The following is a 20087-nucleotide window of genomic DNA, read 5'->3' as shown; positions in this document are numbered from 1 at the left end:
AGTGCGACACCTGCTAGCAAAAAAATAATCATTAAAACAAACAAATACTTATTCAAGAAGTAAGCAAAAATACACAAACTACGAAATTAACATCCGTGTTTTAAAGTACTCATAGGTATAGAAATTTGCATATATTGATTAGCCTCACTCAGATGGAGCTGACATTAATGTCGGCCATCTTGCTGCTGCAAGTATTCCCAAAAACACTATTGCGCTTTTAACCAAATGAAAAGGAAAAAAAAAAGATGAAAGGGGCAAATAATGATTTTTTTTTTGAAGTAGTGAAAAGTGGCAAAAAGAAGGAAACAATTTAAGAAAAAGAAAAGAAAAAAACGTTTTTTTTTGGGTGGTACTTTTAGCAGTAATTTAGCGAACAATAGGCCAATGTTATGTAAAATAAATGCAAATGTATTGACCTACAAGTATTTCAAACATCAACACTAATATCATATTTTACTTATTTCTTTAATCAATGATTTCTTTTTGACTGCAAGGTTCCTAATAATACACAGTACGATCATATTAAGGCGAGGGCCACAAACCGTCAACTCGCAGGCTGCAAGTTTGAGACCCCTGATTTAAAGTGACAGTAACTTTGATTTTAGCTGTACAGTAAGTATTTGATAGCTATTTTGAGTTGACAAAGATCATTTTGGGAGGCCGGGAACGGATTGTTTTTCGCTGATTTCTTATGGAAAAAAAAAGTAGTTCGCTACAATAAATTCTACAAACGATCTATCAATGTAATTGGCATCCAGAATTGTATTTAGTTAGAAAACATTTACTCAGACTGTGGCCTCACTACATAAAAGCTCCTCTAGTTCTGAGAAATTACAGACCTGATCTGGCGATAATGTGTTTTTTTAATCGCATTACATCTCGTTTTGTGGCTTTTTAGGCATTTAAACGACAGTACCTTTCATTTTGGGTGCACAGTAAGTGCTTACGTATCATCAATAGTCTTTTGTGTTTACTCACTACGGCACCTCTGTTAGCAACCGCTGACTTCCTTTGTGTAATAAACTCGCATTTTCTTTTGTTAGTATCTTATTTATCTTGTTCATCTTTAATTCCTATTTCAATGTGGTTTATTCATATTTGGGGTTGACTCGGATGATTATTGGGAGGCATGAGTTTACAATGATTTTATAGAAGGAAAATTGGCTTTTGGAGATTCAAAGAGGATCCTATTGTGTTTTCTATGTGTTCCGACCTTCGGGATTTTGCGCCGATCTCCGTCCGGGTCGGGCCGCAACTCCCCCAGGCCGTCCAACTCCTCCAGGAGCACTTCCGCCAGGCCGAGCCGGCGCTGGTGCCGCCCCCCGAGCGCTTCCAAGTCCAAATCGGCGAGCGCCTCTCCCGAGCTCTTGGCGGACTTGGTGCCGCCGGGGCTTTTGGCAGCGGTGGGAGAACTCAACTGCTCCAGGTTGGGTTTGGTGGAATTGGAGAGGCGGCGTGGAGGGCGGACGGAGGCCTCCGCCGCCGCGTCCTCCGCCGCCTCCGATTCCGGGCCTTCCTCGCTGTCCAGGACCAGGACGTCCTGGGTGAGGTCGTGCAAGGAAGGCCGAGGCGGGCTGGGGACCCGGACGTCGGGGGAGGTGCGGACGGCGGCTTTGGAGCGTCGCCCGACGGCTTCTTCTGCCGCTTTGTTGCGCAAGGCTTGAGCCTCTTTGAGTTTCTGGATCTTGAGCGCGTATTCCGACTCCAGTTGTTGCAGACGCTGCTTCTGAGACATCAGTGCTGCGAAACGATTGGCGGCATCCGCTCGCTGAAGCCTCCTCGCCTAGGGAGGCAACAGAAAAGACGTCATCGGCTGAAGGAGGAGTGGACCGCGAAACAGCCGGTTTTGTCTAGGCAGGTAAACAAAGACGACAATTTGGATCGACGAGGGAACCGCTAAGGCAGTGGTAGGGTACCTATGGCTCGGGAGCAATATATGGCTCTTTTCGTGAGTACGCATGGCTCCGAAATAAAATGTAACTATTGCACATCTCTCTGTAGCGTTCCAAAGTCAAGCGATTTCATCCCGATTTTGGTCCATAGAAAGCCGAAGCGACTTAATGCAGAAGTTCGACAAGAAACCATTTAAAGTGATGAATCAAAACGCTGGCAAAGGACTTTGATTGGGTGAGCAGTACAGGTGGGCGGATCCCTGCACACAGCGCAAAGCACTTCCTTCTCCCTCGCTCAGCGCAAGTGAATATGACGATATGCTTATCGTTTGCAGTCATTTGTGACATTTGCATGCACATTGTTTTGAAACCGTTATTAAGGACAAATTTCATGGGAAAAAAAATTGCCTTAACACTCTTAACTGAAGGTGGAAGACAAATTGTAAATGACATATTTACTTTGATTTGGGACACAGGATTTGGCGCTATTATCATTTCATACATTTGATGAAATCATCCAATGACAAACAGTGAAATCAAATGTGCTGAAGAATTAGCTTTTGTCTAGAGAGCGTGTTTGGCAGTTTTTTCAATTTTGTCTGAAAATATATGATGTGGCTCTGTCAATTTCTTTTTAAAACATTTTTTGCTTTTATGGCTCTCTGGTTTAAAAAGGTTCCTGACCCCTGCGCTAAGGGAACAGTCAAATTGCCCTAAAATCCAAAGTCAACTGAATGCCGTTTTTAAACCGTTTGGAGAATATGGACAGATTTGGTCTCTTTTGAAAACTCTCGACGTTTTGTACAAAACTGAAATAATCACTGCTAGTGATACTATCGATGAGTTCTCGGAGTTGGAACGCACAGAAATAGAAGGCTCGCCTGAATTTTATTTTGCAATCGCATGCCTGCAGATGATTATAGCATGGGCATCTTAGCTGGAAAACGGGTGAGACAATAGCTTGAAGCCTTACCTGGTACCTTGTCAAATTTTATTACAATCTGACACATTTTTCTATGGGTAGGTTTATCAGTTTCCAAAAGAGGCTGTTTGGAGACGACAAGTTTACAGCTATAACAATGAACTGCATTTTACCTTGTCAATTTTTTTTAGATATTATGAAAGAGTTGTAAATGTTTGACTTATCTTTCCAGAAGTCATTCCAGGATTTTCAGTAATTTTCAGATTTGATTTGAATACACAGTGAATATCGGCTTATCGTTCTGTTCTGATTGCTAAACAATGTGTCAATCATCATTTGAATATTTTATGACTGGCTAGAGATATTAGGAGCTAAAGAAGGCGATTTCTCTTTTATCAATACGGGTCCTTTATAGCCAAATGCGGCCTGGGGACCATATTAAAAAAAGAATGCTATTGGCCGACAGTGTTGTCAATCGAAGGGACAGAGGCTAACGGCCATATTGGGAATAATTTTATGAGTCTTTATTTGTAAACCCAGGAGTGGGCAATTTACAGCCAAATGAAAATAATAGTATGATTATGTATCTTTTGTCTTGCAAGGAAAGCGAAATATGCGGAATAATTGTTAGATTAAATAGTTCTCGGTGCCATCTAATAGTACAACTGCAGCCGATGTGGGTTTCATGAGGAAAAAATAGAGCAAGAGAAAGATGACGGAAACAGGCAGCACCCCATGAGACCAACAATCTTTTTGTTTTGAGGTTGCATTTTGTGTGATTTAGAATCAGGTAATAATAATAAGTTGGCACCATATAGTCCCATAAGTACACCGGAGTAGCCTGAGGACAGGTTATGAAAATGTACTATCTTGCTGCTAGCAGATGCTTTTTGCTATTTGGAGCTGTTCCTCTCTATGACCTACGATCCTTTTGTGTCATTCTGCTTCAAAAATGAACTTGTTTACAAACACAGAAAGGTCTTTTTAGGTGATGGGTAATAAAAAGTAGTGTATGTACAAAAAAAAGCAGAAAAATGACCCTTTTTGTTTTGCATTTTCAAGGATTCTGTGTTGTTCAACTTTAAATCTGTTCACTGTGTAAGAATCTAAAATTGATTTGTATATATTTTAATTTGTATATCATGTGTAATTGTCATATTAAAGACTAATAATTAATTCATTTGGAAATTCACATTATTATTAATAATATATCATTTAAAAAAACAAAATCTGAGGAGCTGTTTAGGAGCCGAAAGAGCCGGCTGGCAACTCTCAGTGAGCCGAGCCAAAGGAGCCGGTTTTTTAAATAGAGCCGTCCTCTTGGGTGTGGTCACTAGGGGGCGGTGACGCTTGTCATGACAACGCAATAATGACAAGCCGCCAGAGCAGGCGTGTCAGCGTCTTTATTTCTTTTTTTTTTTTCTTCCTTTATTCGTGGTCTAGAGTGTCAGACTGCCTTGAAAAGTTGCAATGGCAACAATTTGAAGCAATTTCAAGCCCATCACCTAAAATTCAAACATTTTTGTGACCTTTAAAGCATCTTAAAATTAAAGCATTTCAAGGGTTTCAAGCACTTCTTTTTCAAAAAAACGTCTATCAAAATGGTAGCCCTGTGCACCAATCAGTCACCCAAAATGCACTACACGATACGTTTTTCCTCTCGTCAGTCGCCGAGGTAACCAATCGAGACTACGTATCGTACTGCTACGTACGCCACCGAGATCCTAAAGAGGGACGCCACTCCTATTCCGAGGTAGGGCGCTAGCTCACCGACTTGCCGACTTGCGCAGCTTGGCTTTTGGCTTCTCTGTTGGCGGGCTGGCGAGACCGCATCAGCTCCTGTTCCAAGCGGGCGGCCAGCGATTTCTTGATGGACACGCGGTGCCTGACGCGCTGGACCTAGACGGGCATAGCGGTAAACGGAGCGTCGGGTGGAGCGTCCCAGGGGGACGGGCGCTCACCTGTTCCTGGATCTTCTTGAGTAGCGTTTTGTTGGCCAGCACCACTTTCTCCGAGGCCTGGATCTGCTCCCGCAGCCTGGCCACCTTGGACTCGGCCGCCTGGAGGGACTCGGACTTCTTCAGCTGCTGCAGCAGGAGGTTGCGCAGCAGCGCTTCGTCCCGCGCCAACAACTCTCTGAAGGGGGAGACGGGCGCCGTTGAAGGTCGCCCGGCGGGCGTGGCCACGTGTCACCCACTTACCTTTGCTTCTGTAGCTTCTGCTGAGCCTCGTACGCTGCCGCCGCCGAGTGAGTGTCGTGCTGGGTCGCTCGCTGCTTCTCTCTGCCGGACCCAAAACACAGATCGTGACGAAGAGCCCGCTATTGGCCAAGAGTGGCGTAGGGGACAAACGACCGTATTGGGAACGGTTTTACGAGTCGGTTTATTCTTAAAGGGGAGTTTTGGGGCGAAACCGATGGATTACGACAAGGAACGTCCAACCAAGCAGAAATGCTTTTAGGCAGATTTTTTTTTTTTTTTTAATGTCAGCATTATCGTGTGTTTTGGAGTCAATATCTTACACGGTTGGATTCTCCGGATGGTCCCGGAAGTAATGACCCAGTGTTATTTGATGACCGCGAAGGGACGTCACTGGTGGGATAAACCAGCTGAATGGTTGTCGTGTATCTTGTTTCAGACTGAACGTGATGTTTCTCTGATGGGAAGATTTTAAAATGCTCATCATATCTTGAATTCCAGAAATATGTAGCATGCGCATTTTTCTGTGACTTGGGACATCATCAAGACACGTATGGGGGTTAAATTCAAGACTTTCGAAAACTTTTATAATCCCTTTTGAAATCAAACTTAAGTCGACAAAAAAACACAAATATTCCCTAAACACGAGACATCATGCTGCACGATTTTGGAAAAAAACCCAAATTGTGTGTATTGCAATTCTGATTTGAAAAGAAAAGTGCGTTTTCTGCGCTTGTTTTGTCTTTGGGAGAACTTCGACATAGCGACACGCAAACTTATCTTGAGTTGACGTTATTACCGACCGAGAGTATACCACTGTAACAAAATGTCAACTATAGATCTGCAAATAAAAACCAAATTGCAGTTGAATAAAGGGTCTCTATCGTCATGATACAAAATTGGACGGCAATTCCGTTTAGCGTAAGCACGCGAATTCGAGAACGGCTGGCTAGCTACACGATAGCATCAGGTAAGCGCAAATTCTGCAAGGACTCTGTGATGACTAAAATACAAGATTCGCGAATGTAGCGGTTTTTATCGAGGATTAGCTCAAAGTCATCCGTTTGGGAGTCATGGACCAGGCGTTGGTGACGCGCTATGTATTGTTCACCAGTGGTGGCTGAATCAAAAGGTGTAAGCCGAGCTGTTAACTTTTCCATGCGACACCGCCTCATTTGATTCCCAGACGCGATAACAATCCACGGAGCACCCACTGGTGATCGGCTTTTCTTTGGGCTCTTCTGACTTCCATCAGAGTCCCATTTCTTTGATGAATTCTTTTTTTAATGTAGCGAGCCGCTAAAGCTACGAGCTACCGCGTTTGATTTGGTGGCCATTTGTAAAAGGGCTGCTTGACTGACAGCTTACACCATCCAACAAGGGCGCGCACATACATCTTTGCGTCAACTTCATTGGTCGGTGCCATCAAAACCTACTTCTGATTGGCCGGCGCTGTTAAACCCCAAAATGTGACAATTGTGGTTGGCCAAACATTCCATCACTCAATGACCAAACTGGAACTAGAAATCCTTGAAAAGAACGCTCATACCGGTCATAAAGCGATATTGATTCCATTTTGGTACATCGTCCTTTTAACCTTGGCTGGAATTACAAATACGTTCGCGAATTTCATAGGATACATTTCTTTCCCGCAGGAAACCTGAAATTGCAGGCCAGCTAAGAAAGACGAGCGTTTTCACACATGGAAATGTAAGAGAGTGCAGGGCATCTCCTCACCTGGCCAGTTCCTCCCCGAGGAACCGTCCCTCGGCCAGGAAGCTCCTCAGAGGATTGTTCTCCTTCTCCGAGGTGGCGGTCGGGCCCTTGGCTTTGCTAGCGTTGACGTCGGCCGTCCTCCTGGCTTCTTTAATCATGAACTCCAGGCCTCCGAACACGCCGTGCGCCGCGCCCTCCAAATCCGAGTCGCTGTCGTCCGAGCCATTCAGGGACACCACCACCGACTTGTGGCGAGGAAGCTAAAGACAGTTGAGCCATATTATTTCTGCCGCTCTACGGGACGTTTAAAATGATTCCAACTTTAAGTCCATTTTCGAGCATTTTTCATCAGTGTGAAGGATTTTATACATTTGATTATAAAAAATTGTATACGATTGGATACAAGTTACATTTATTGAGTGGAATGAAGATTTTCACCAAGTAGGCTTAAGTTCAATGACAGGTCACGCTTATCCGAATGCAGAATATTTTGTCTAGTTCTGTTGATAACAGGACTCTGACTGAGGACGGCAGACATTGTTTGGAGAAGTTGTTTCTCCAAGATGATGGAGCCCAGGAAGCTTCCCTGGCACGCCCGTGGGAGGAGCCGGCACACCAGCTTGCGGAAAAACGTGGGCCGAGAGGAGAAGCGAGAGAACGAGAGAGAGGAGGCTTGACAGAGACTCAAGCGACACTAATTCGGCTAAATCGGTCATATTCGACGGAGTTCATTTAGTTAAATTGTTTAAGAATTTAAATCTGCCCCAGTGTGGAAATGCCGGTCTCTTGTACATCTTTTCCATCAAGAAACGAGCGCGCATTGTTAGGTGAATGTAGGTTGTGTTTGGTTAATGGGGTCAAATAACTAATTCGAACAATTTGGTAAACGCTACATTTTAATATTTAATTCCTAACAAGTGCTAGGACTAAAGCCAGGGTTAGTACACCTTTTAATGGCCAAATTCAAGCACTTTCCAGGTGTATGTTTTTACATTTTCCAGTACGTTCAAGGGGATAAATCTAGCGCTGATCAAAAGAACAATTTGTTTTGTTAACGTTGATGACTAAAATAAAGTCGCCATCTTGCTTCTAGCACATACTATTTTGAGCGGTTCCGATCTGTGATCTACTATGTTTTTGTGTGAATGGGCTGCTATAAACGGACATGAATTCTGCCTCAACAATGCCAGCGCAGCTTCAAAATGTCACACTTGTTCAGAAAGACAGAAAGGGCTCTAGAGATGTTGGGTAATAATGGAGTTCAAGACAGAAGACCAAAAAAGAAAAACCCAGTTACTTTTGAAATAAAGTAACTAGTTACTGTTTTTCAACCCTGTTCATCATCATCATCATACCACAAGTGGCGCTCTGGAAGCGGGTCCTCGGGGAAACTTGGCGGCCCGGGGTGCCGTCATAGTGTTGAGACTGACGGCGCTCAGGTTTCCTCTGGAGGGCTGCTCGCCGCCAGCAGGAGGCGCCACCGTTGGGGAGGGAGGTCCGCTCCGCGATGGCTCCTGTGCACACCGAACCACATTCTTATCAATGAACCGTCAATTTGTATGTATGGCGAGTTAAACTTTGGAACAATTGACAGGATGAACTCAAACAATATCTAAATATTCACCTGTTTAAATCCGGGTACAAAAACACGTTATCGTCAAAGTACAGAGAGGAAGAAAATGGGTTCCGAATCCTATTTAGGGATTCGAACCGTTACATAGCAAATGGATGGTTACCTTGTTATTATTAATAACAATATCATCTTTATCATAAATGTTATCAACACTATTGTTATTATCGTCATTATTATTTGTGTCTGAATGATATTTACTGATTAGTATCATTATATAGTTAATAAAAGGGTGAAACTAAAAAACAAATCTAATTTATTATAACTGTTATGATTATTATTATCATTGTTATGTGACCATAATTGTTATTATTTTCAGTATCCAAATAATGTTAGTGAGCAGAAGCCTTATACAGTCAATAGATGGGTAAAGCTAATAGTTAAGCTTGTTGTTATTAAAACGGTTATCGTGACTATCATTCTTGTTATTATCATCATGATTAACGATGTCGATTATTGTTGAACGTTGTTATGATATTGCTGTCACCATCATACTAGGCAAATTCATGACCATCTTGATCAATATTTAACAACGAGGTGAATAATATGTTGAAAAATAAAACAAAAAGCAGAATAAATGGGGATACAATCACATAGAGATAACTTTCAATAACAACACAAGACAGGCATGTCTGCACAACTCATAGTTAGGGCAGACAAGTGGAAGCTTTGATGCTGGATGCATCAGGCTCAAGCTCCCATGCCTTGTCTTTTTTAGCGCATAGATAAGGAAACTTAGCGACGGGTGATCCTGCAGCTTGGGGGCGGTCCCCTTTAACAGCAGGTACAAAGATACTTTGTTCGATGAACGACACACGCCGCAAGTCAGTTGTCACCATCAGCACCAGCGACATTGTTTTACTCTTATTGTATAGTATGCTAAAAATATATGGAGACAGAAAAGATGAGGATGGCGACGGTGAAAACAGCAATGGTGATGATAAAGTGACTGTGCATCCACAGAAGATGAAATGAAATGATCTGCATTTCTATAGCGCTTTTCAAGTCAATGACTTCCCAAAGCGCTTCACAATGTGCTCCACATTTCCCAATAGCAGCCTTGCAGCCATGTAAGGCGCTAACCTGCTTATTGGGGGTTTTAGGGGTTCAGTGTCTTACCCAAGGAAACTTCGACATGTAACACGGACGAGCCGGGATTCGAACTGGGATCCCTTGATCCCAAGACGAGCGCTCTACCTCCCGAGCTACTGCCGCCCAAGATAAAAGACTGGTTTATGTTTTTCGCATTTCCTTAGTGTCCTTTAATATGAGCCTATGTAAATATGTATATTCGTGAAGTGTCTGTTGTATGCAAATACACAGAAGAGGGGTAGGAGGAAATAAGCATACCCTTCTTCCTATTCCTTCTCGGACATGGTAGATTGATATTGGCTTTGTTTTTTGACTCGTTTTGTTTTTCTCAATTTGTCAAAACCAAAAAGACAATCAAGGATTACCTCGGCAGTCACCACCCGCTTGCTGGCCATGGACATGAGACAGGTTTCCCGGAGAAGCATCTCGTCCTCTTCTTCCTCGTCGGCAAACGGAGGCTTGGGGGGGAGCCTGTCCTCTTTCGCCGGAGGGGGTGGCGGAGGCGGGGCAAAACGGCCGGCGCTCGACGACTGCCGGCAAAATAAATGAAAAACCTTGAGCCGGGTTCTCTTTGATTCTCAGCTGAAGTATGGGGCGAGCATACGTACCGTCACGTCGGACGTGATCACGAGCGAGGAGGCGCCTTCCGAGGGGAACGTCACTCGCGGAGAACCCGGCTCGCTGTCCGTCTCCATGGCCACCTCCTCGTAATTATCGTACTGGTAAAGGTTTCCGGTGGAGTCTGAGCCCGTCCTGCCCATGGGTTTCCGCCCTTCTCCGTCCTTGGGCTGAAGGGACCAGAGCGAGAGGAAGGGGCTTTAATGGCCATGATGCAGGGTTCGTACACCTTCTTAAAGGCCAGATTCAAGCACTTTCAAAGGCAATTGTTCCATTTTCCCAAGTACCTCCAAAGGAAAAAAATCCAGCACAGATCGAGAGAGTTTTTTTCGTTTTTGTAAACTTGATGCTTTAAATTTGCTATCTTGCTGCTGGCACACAGTTCTTTATACTATTTTGAGCTGGTCCGATCTTTTCGTGGCTTCTATAAACTGACATGAATTCTGCCATTTTGCTTCAACAATGCTCCAATAGGTCTCATTTGTTTACAAACACGGAAAAGGTTCTATAGGTGTTGGGTAACAATGGAGTTGAATTTGGAAGAGAAAAGGGAAAGTATGAACAAAAAAATGGAAAATTGGGCCAAATTTGGACTCAATCTAGAGATAATTATTGCTAAGGAGCAGAGCGCATTCCATCTTTCATTCGACTGCCGATCTTTTGCTTTTTGTTTCATTGATTTTAACTTTTTGCATGTTTATCAGAGGATCTGTGTCTCAATTGGATGAAATAGAATCGTAAATGAAACTTTATTTCGTGTTTTATCATTTATTTGTAGAACTGAAGAGTTCCTCTTTTTAATTATACTTGTTTTGCATTTTTGGGGGTTTTGTTCGACTATAAAACTATTCAGTCTTTCAAAATCTAAAATAGTTTTGTTTTATACCCCCCCCAAAAATTGTGGATCTGTGAAGATTTTAACTTATATTTCATGTGTTTTGCAGGGATTCCCTGCAAAACATACAAAATCACTAATTAAATAATACTTGTTTTATTATTCTTGATGATATATCAATAAAAAAACAATAATTCTGTGGAGCTGTTTAGGCGCCGAAAGAGCTCTTCTCCGTGAGCTCAGACCAAAAAGCTGTTTTTCTAAGTCGAGCTGTCCTCTTGGGTGTGACCAGTAGGGAGAGCGTCACACGTCAACGCCATAATGAGCAGGCGTGTAAGTGACATTTTCACGCACTTAAAAATAAACATCCTTACTCTTGCCGTGGTCTATAGAGTCAAATTGGGAAGAAACATGGAAATGGCAACAATTTCAAGGATTTTCAAAGATTTTAAGCCCCCGTACAAACCCTGAACTTAAAGGATTCACCCCCCCTTGGCAGCTGTGATGTCAGGCCGGGGTAGGAGGGGTCTTACCTTGGCATTGGCGTGCATTTTGCCGCCCACCAACTTCATGAAGCGCTTGTACTGCTCGTCCTGGTTGGAGAGATCTCGGATCCTGCGGATTTCGTCCTCTCGCTTCTGCCGCTCGTCTTCGTCCCTCTGGAGTTTGCGCGTGCGCAGCGGCCTCGGTCTCCTCAACGGCGTCTTGCGGCCTCGGGCGCCGCCTTGTTCCGGACGCTCGGCCGAGCCGGCGCCGCCCTTGGGCCTGCCGGACCCCGGGACGGTTCTGGCGGCCCGTTTGGGCAGCTGTCTGCCGGCCGGCTCGGCCCGCTGCTGGCGCCCCCGGTCCGGGGGTCCGGGGCCGGGCCCGACTTCGGCCCGGACGGGCCCTCGGCTGTTCTTCAAGGCTTGCCGTTCCTTCTGCTGCCATTTGCGGCTGGCCGACTGCAAGGCCAGCAGACGCAGTTGCAGCTCCGACAGGTCTTCCTCCTCCACCTGACTGTCCAGCTGCATCCGTCACATGCCAAAAAACACATTTCGTATGCAAAAATCGCTCGCTCCTGGATTTTCATCATATCCCCGGTATAGCATTCTGAATTGCAATACCAGGGGTCGGGAACCTTAGGTTCACAAGCCATATATTGCTCCTTTCAGGAGTACGTCTGGCTCGCAAATAAAAAGAGATGTAAAGTGGGCTTAAACTACTTCCCCAAAAAGTGTGTATTTTTAAACCAGATGGTATCATGTTTATGTTTCAAATATTGGTACTGCCCAAAAGGGCGTTTTTTTTCTTTCTTTCTTTGTTCTGCCTAAATAAATGCAGTTTGGTGGGGGAAGGGCCCCCCAGAGTTGCGAGCGCGACTAAGGAGATGGACGTAAGTTTCCTACTCTTCTGACCCCTCACCCTCTCCAACTGCCAGTTGTAAAAAAATCGAATGCTTGGTGTATCTTTTCTAGCGTAAATAGCTCTCCCACAACATGAAAGAGGTTGACTTAGACCCCACAGAGCGCACGCATTTAGTGACTGATTTGATACACGGAGCCGGTTGTTGTGCGTGCGAAGCAAATATGATACTCATTTCTTCCAGGGTTCCGGTTTAGTTTATGTAGGGCACAAATTTGACCAGAATTTACAGTCAAATTGTCACATCGACAAACCCCGATTTGGCTGGAAAACGCTAAATAATACTTGACATGGAAGCTAAATAATACTTGACATGGAAGCTCATGAAATAATATATGTTCATTGTTGAGACACCTAACAAAACAAAGCCTTAGAAAAGAACCCAGGGTCATTTGGTGGGTGAGCGGTAGGAATGGGGGGAGCTATACACACAGGGCACGCATTCCACCTCCCCGACCACTGCCGTCTGAACCGAAGGTTAATGCAGTACGTCGGTATCCTCGTTTGCAGTATTTTGTGACATTTTTACCATAGAACTTTGCCCGCTGCTTATCTTTAAATCATTATTCAGGACAAACATGAAAGTCTCACCGCTTTTTAGTTACTGCAGGAGCAAGACAAATTTTAAGTAGACGATTTATATGAATATGGGACACGGGCTGTGATATTATTATTTTTACAGTTTATCAAATTAGCAAACATCACACCGTGATATTAAATGTTCCGAAAAGAACTTTTGCCTGGAGAGCGGGTTTGGCAATTGAGTTGAAATTTCTCTTGAAATATAAGGTGTGGCTCTCTCCCCCCAAAAAAATCTCACTATTTTTGCTTTTATGGCTCTCTGATTGTGTGCAAATGACATTGCGGCTTAAGGTTGCACACGTACACAAAACAGCTTGACGAATCGACATTTGATTTGATTTGTTCCGGTCCAATATGACTTAACGTGTCGGGTTGCTAGGCCCTGCTTAAAGGAAAAGGTAACGACAGTTTTCCATCACGTAAAGTATTTTAGATTATTTTAAAAATGAAAGTTTGACTGTACAGAAGTTATGAGTCTTAAACATTTACAAAGTACAGTACTTTTATTTGTTTAAAGAAATGCTTGAGGCTGTTATTTGCTTTTTGATGTAAAATACAGTTGAGGTCGACCGATTATTCGGCACCCGTGTTTGGGAATTTTACGGATTTCGGTTTTGGCCTATTATTTATTCGAAGGTCCGATTAAATATATTTCAAACTGTGTTAGAGGAGCTATCGTCTCACTCGCTCCTCCCCTCTCCCCCTTTTTAGTTTAAATGGTAAATGGTCTGCATTTCTATAGCGCTTTTCAAGTGAAAGAAGAGATCCCAAAGCGCTTTACAATGTGCTTCACACTTAACCATTCACACACACCAATAGGGAGTCAGCCATGCAAGGCGCCTACCTGCTTATTGGGGGCATTAGGGATTCAGTGTCTTGTTTAAGTGAAAGTTGTGTTGGAATTCTAATTTATCGACTGTAAAAGGCTGAGAGCTTGATTTGGATTTATGACATGTGTTTCTTTTTGCATTGTTAATCATGTCAATTTTGAAGTTCTTAGAGCGAATGAACATCGACTACAAATATCAGTTATCGGCCTCCTCTTAATACCAATAATCGGTATCGGACCTAAAAAACACGTATCAGACGATCCCTAAGAAAACAATATTTTATCAATGAAAATACGTCTTTTTGGAAGGAAACCACAACGAGGGATGACCGTACACTAAAGTTGGGTTCGGTGAATGCGCGTATGAAATGAGAGGGTTTGGTCGCTTCAACGGGTTTGATAACCACTGATCTAAGGTGATATTACTTGAGATAGGTGCGCCTTGGAGCCCTTAAGTCCACTCGATCAACAAACGATAGACGAAAGCACTGAAAAACGAAAGAGACGGACATCCCAGCTGACCTCGTCCAGGCAGATGTAGACGTCTTCGCTGGAGGACGAGGACTCCGCCCCGGGGGTTTTGCCGTCACCCTTGGCTTCCTGGTCGCCGTCCGTGATCATCTTCATCTCTTCCGGCGTTTCGGTCGTTGCCGGCGCTTCCTTTTCCTCGGTGAGAGTCCCTGCGGCGACAAAACAAACATGGAGGCCGCTTCAAACCAAGATGGCCGATCGGCTCGTTCGCTCACTGACCCTCCTTCTCCGTCCGATGTTGACGTTCCTCCTCGGCGCTTATCTCCAGACCGGTCGGCATGACCAGTTTCACGTGCAGAGGTTTGATGTTGAAGGCCCGGAAACCTTTTTGGAGTTCTTTTGTAGCCGGTGTGGAAGACGCCATCGGTTCCTCCATCTTGGCCTGGAAAGAAAGCTGGTCTTCCTCCCCCCGGACCTTCGTCTCCGGGAGACGGAGCTTGGCCTCTTCCTCCCGGACCTTGGCTTCTTCCCCTTGGACCTTGGCTTCCTCCCCTTGGACCTTCACTTCCGTCTCCAGGGCGATGCTCTCCTCCTTCCGGATGCACTCCAGCTCCAGCTGAATCTGTTTGTACTTGGACAGCAGGTCCTCGAAGGATTCGCCGCCATCGCATTTTGCCAGCAAAGGCGGAGGTCTTCTCATTTGGCTTCTTCCGAGCTGTTTCTCTACGGTCTCGCATTAAGGAAAGTCCGGTGAGAGATGTGAGTAGATGGGCACACGGAATAATACGTCTAAAAAACAATCCGTAGTACATGATATCGAAACACCAGTCACAAGTACGACGCATCAAGTGACATATCGGATGGAAATCGAGGCTTAACGGAATTGAGCGATGCGTCTAAGGCAGAGGTGTCAAACAGGCGGCCTCGCGGGTCGGATCAGACCCGCCAAGGGTTTTAATCCGGCCCACGAGACAACAATGGGTGAAGCGCAAGAGAAAAATGAGCTGGAGTTTTAAATATGTCCACTTGATGTCACCCAAGCCAGGCACCACTCGCAAAGCAACCGCAGTTGTATTTTTTTCTCTCTCTCTTTTCACTCTCCCTCTCTTTTTTGTCACTTTCACCGTTTTTCTCGCTTTCTTGCTCTTTTTTTTCAATCGTTTTCCACCTCAAGTCAAGTCCTGTTTATTTGTTTGGCCCTTGATACAGAGTCTCAAAGGGCTGCACAGATCAAAGACTATTGCAAACTACAGACTATTATGACACCATCCCCTGATCCAAAACCTGCATTAGGGCAAATAATACACATCTTATCAACATAAAATATAGGTTATTCATATGCTATTAAGTAGAAGTGTGTTTTAAGCTTAGATTGAAACATTTAAACATTAAACTCTTTTGCCATTTCTTTCTGATCCTTTCTCTTCCAACTCTTCCTTTCTCTCTTTTTCTCACCCTTTATTCTATTTCTCTTTTTCTCTCTGCTTATTTTTTCACACATTCTCACTCCCTTTCCTTCTCTCCCCCTGCTCACTCTTTCTTTTTCTGGTCTTTTCTTTTCTCTCATACTTTAAATATTTTCCTATTTCTTTCTCTATTTCTTTTTTAGTCTTTTTCTGTCTCTTTTCTTTTGCTATTGTGCCCTCCATTTCTCTCACTATTTCTCCCTTTGTATCTCTCCCCTTCTCTCTCTTTAATCTGTCTTACTCCGTCTTCCTTTGTATCTCTCTTTTCTTCGCTCTTTCTCTTACACCTACTAGTCTGGCCCCCGTGAGATTTTTTTCCTTGCATGCGGCCCCCAGCTAAAATGAGTTTGACATCCCTGGGCTAAGGGCTAAGTTCACACTGCAGAGCTTCATGCTTACTTATTTTTGGGGTGAAATTCCATGTTTTTGTGAGGTCGTTCACATTTCCAACTAAATGCGACTTGTATGCAACTTTTTGTGCGAACGCCACAACTGTCAGGCATGCGCAGAAGAATGAAGCCCTGTTTATGTGTTTGGCCCTTAATCACAAAGAGACTCAAAGGGCTGCACAGATCAAAGACTATTGCAAACTATTATTATTTTTATTATTACAGACTATTATGACACCATCCTCTTGATATTGAGTCCACGCGAGGTTACACGCAATGCACCCAAATATCAATTAAACCCAAAACTTTCCCCCGTCGAATGCCATCCATGCGGTTGGATTTGAATGTAAATATAGTTAACGACCTCTAGAGGATACTATCGCTTTAAGAATAACCTCGAGCGACGTGTTGTGAATCCGAGATGCGATGTTGGCTGTTCCGAGAGTTAAACATAAACGAGTGTTCATCTTCCATGAACGTATGATTTAATGACACTGTGTTTGCGGCCACCGTGGTTGTTTGTTTCTCGGCTTCCTCGTGCCTCCTCGAAGGCAAAATGGTGACGTCTGCCACCTATCGACGATGTGCAGATCGCACGAATGTGTTTTGTTCGTTCAGACGGTAGTCGCATTGCAAAAAATAGGACATGTATCAAATTTAGGAGGACATATAAAAGTAACCTGGGTCTGGTTGTGAAAAATGCGGGTATGTGCTGTTCAGACAGGCTTTAACAGATCTGTGAAAAAAAGAAATTCTGTTTCCCTGAAGTGTGAACTTAGCCTAAACGTAGAAATGTATCGATTACAGGATCAAAGCGATACCCTGCCTTTGGTGTCTTTGTACTGAATCTGGAAAAAAAAATGGGGAGCTTCAGGTCCCTTTAAATAAAGACTAAGGCCATCACCAATCTTGCGTATTAATAGAAAAATTCTATTCATATTTATTTTTTGTTCTTTCACTTGGAAAATGTGACTGTTCGGGTCATTGTATGATTTTTTTTTGATAAGCAAACAATTTAGGCCTGTCTCTACCTATCTACCATAATATTCATGTTTTAAATATGATTTCTTTGAAATATTTATTGACATGTTTATCCTGGAGTAACGCATTTTGTCTTGTTGTAAAACAATGTACCCTACGTTGTCATCAATAGTATATAAATGCACTTTAGAAGTCACCAAAAATCCGTTTTCACTTTGGAAATTAAACCCGCAAAATTCTGTTTAAAATAATAATGCTTAAAAGATGAAGGGGCCTTTGATGACACTCAAGGTCACCAAATCGACAAAGAGAAAAAAACATACTACACTAAAAACCCTCTTTACAGGACATTGTGTACGATTTAAAGCCTTTAGGAGAAATAAACATAAATGATTTAAAAACTAAATTTGAATAATAAGGAAAATATATAACTATTTTTGAATACTCGTAGGTCAAAACATTTGAATTTATTTTAAGAGGCTCACCTAGAGGGCTCTGACATTGTCAGGCATCTTGCTGCTAGACGTTTCTCCCCCCAAAAACATAAAACCTTGAGAAAGGCAAAAAAATCGCATGTAAATTCTGCAGTTTGGTCATTTTTAGCCTTTGTGGTTTGCATTCTTCCTTGTATTTGTACCCTAACTTTAGCTAACCTGCATTGGCTCCCTGTTAGCTCAAGATGTCATTTTAAGGTTCTGTTGGTATTATACAAAATCATGCATGAACTTGCCCCCTCATATCATTCAGATTGAATTTCATCCGGAGCCTTCGCTCTGAAAACGCTGGTTGTACGAGTGATCCCAAGAGCCAAGAATAGATCCGCAGGTTCGAGAGCGTTCTCCATTCGGGCCCAGGTGTCGTGGAATGCTCTTCCCCCTGAGATTCAATCTGCAACCTCAGTGGAAATGTTTCAATCTAAGCTTAAAACACACTTCTACTCTCTAGCATATGATTGACCTACATTTTATGTTGATGATGTTTATTATTTGCCCTCATGCATGTTTTAGATGACGGGACGGTGTCATAATAGTCTGTCATAATGGTTTGCAATAGCCTTTGATCTTTGCAGCCCTTTGACACTCTTTGTGATCAAGGGCCAAACAAATAAACAGGACAAGACCTGTATTTTGTGGCACTGCACGCTACAGTGACATCTAGATGTCAAATATGACAGTGTCTTTTTACGAATAGTAAGATTTAATTGTAAATGGTTGATTCTACTCGACTTGGTTGTTATTGGAAAACTAATATAAGGGGTAAATTGGTGATCGGGGAGGAGCGAGAAGTCAACCGCGAGATCGTGAGGGAAGACTGTACTAGCTAATGTAGCTAATGTAGCACGAAGTTCCGTTAACTGGGGGAGAGGGGAGTCTTGTCGCTCAATTTAAGATGGAATTTCTCGGTAACTTTTCCAGCTTTTCTGGTCGAATAAAGGATACGTTTTCTGTTTCCGTCAGTCGGCCCATAACGAAGTCCGGGGGGCCTATGACCACCCCAGCCGTCTCGGTTCCAGGGCCCCCGCCCAGAGTCAGGCACATTCCGGCGTCGTAATCTCCCCAAGGCGCCGTGGCTCCGTTCCCAGAAGCTGGGCCGAGGACCGCCGGCTCCGGGCCCCGGTCCAGGCGGCAGCGGGCAGTGCGTTCGGTCCGGGTGCCGGTGGTTCGGGGGTCCGCGGACGTCGAAGGGCATCATGTGGCGAGAGTCCGGCGGCGGGAGGAGGCCCTGGTAGGGCGGCCTCGGGCGGCGCGGCGGCGGTGCCGGGGGCCGTCCTCCGCGGCGGTGCTGGTTCCCCTCCCCCCGCCGAACGGCGGCGCTCTCCTCGCCGTCGTCGTCGCAGATTTCCCCGTCTTCCAGCTCGACGTCGAGTGCCGGAGCCTCCGGAGTCGCGGACGCCGCGTTCATGTCGCCGCGGGCGGGGGTAGGAGACGGTTGGGTTCGGCTACCGGACCTGGTCAAGGCCATTTTCTTAGGGCTTCTGTTTCGGCCTGGCTGACAGGTCCAGTCTCGTTGACGCAAATTCCGTTAATAGCCAACTCCCGCGAGATCTTCCCTTTCTTCTTCGTTTGACATCTGTTTCTGCATGTCAGCGGTCGGAAAATCGTTTCTTTGTTATTACCGCCATCAAGCGGTGGGAAGGCGTAAATGAGGGACAACTTCATCATTATTGGCAAAGATAAAAGAGACGAGAGCAGTCCGGGGGTCTCCAAGCCTTTTGTTGCTACTTATTAATGCAAAGGGCACCTACACCCATATACATTTCTAAAATAACAACTTCTACGTCTTACTATGTTGTAACTTAAGTCATGTCAAGTCAAGTCCTGTTTATTTGTGACGCCCCTAATCACAAAGAGTCTCCAAGGGCTGCACAGACCACAGATTATTGCAAACCACAGACTGTCATGACCCCATCCCCTGATCTAAAACCTACATGAGGGAAAATAAAACACAGATATTGTCAACATAAAATCTAGGTTACTCATATGCTGTAGAATAGAAGTGTGTTTTAAGCTTACTGTGTTATTACAAAGAAAGAAAGAAAGAACAAAAGAAACAAACAGAGCTAGGGTGAGAAAAAAAAGAAATGAAGGAGAAAAAAAGAGACAAAGAAATAAAAACAGAGAGAAGGGGAGAAAGAAAGAGAAAAAGAGGTATTATGAAAAGAGAGGAGAGAATTAAAGAGAGAAAAAAGACACCAAGCGAGAGGGAGAGAGAAAAAAGAAATAGAAAGAAAGAGGCAAAAATTAAAGAGAAAGAAAGAAAGAGAGAGAGAGAAATAAAGAGGGAATTAGAGAGGGAAATGAAACAAGAGAAATGGTAAGACAGAAAAGCGTGGAAAAAAATCAAAAGAGAAATAAAATGAGAAAGAAAAGAGAGAGATAATTAAAAATAGAGTTGAACTGACAAAAAAAAAAGATGGAATGTAAAAGAATGGTCTGCATTTCTATGGCGCTTTTCAGTTCAATGAAGACCTCCCAAAGCGCTTTACAATGTGCTCCACACTTTTTCCCTTTTACACACTAACAAACCAATATCAGCGTCCGCCATGCAAGGCAGCTACCTGC

General features: G+C 43.9%; 1 protein-coding gene across 1 annotated transcript in view; it reads right to left on the bottom strand.

Annotated features, from left to right (window-relative positions):
- zfc3h1 (zinc finger C3H1-type containing) overlaps positions 1-19040 on the bottom strand; it is a 43547-nt gene extending 24507 nt beyond the window's left edge. The window contains exons 1-12 of the mRNA XM_088339472.1: positions 18465-19040; positions 14469-14912; positions 14241-14398; positions 11437-11910; positions 10059-10238; positions 9816-9980; positions 8084-8242; positions 6750-6988; positions 5016-5096; positions 4776-4950; positions 4585-4713; positions 1214-1783 (exon numbers count right to left, since the gene is read on the bottom strand). Of these exons, the coding sequence (XP_088195598.1) occupies positions 1214-1783; positions 4585-4713; positions 4776-4950; positions 5016-5096; positions 6750-6988; positions 8084-8242; positions 9816-9980; positions 10059-10238; positions 11437-11910; positions 14241-14398; positions 14469-14912; positions 18465-18987 (3297 nt within the window). The 5' untranslated portion in view covers positions 18988-19040. The remainder of the gene's footprint in view (positions 1-1213; positions 1784-4584; positions 4714-4775; positions 4951-5015; positions 5097-6749; positions 6989-8083; positions 8243-9815; positions 9981-10058; positions 10239-11436; positions 11911-14240; positions 14399-14468; positions 14913-18464) is intronic.
- Between the last annotated feature and the right edge of the window lie 1047 nt (positions 19041-20087).

This window comes from Urocampus carinirostris, chromosome 7 (genome assembly GCF_059441175.1).
Source record: "Urocampus carinirostris isolate Australia breed hairy pipefish chromosome 7, RoL_Ucar_1.0, whole genome shotgun sequence".
NCBI lineage: Eukaryota > Metazoa > Chordata > Actinopteri > Syngnathiformes > Syngnathidae > Urocampus > Urocampus carinirostris.
This window is presented reverse-complemented; position numbering and strand designations above follow the sequence as displayed.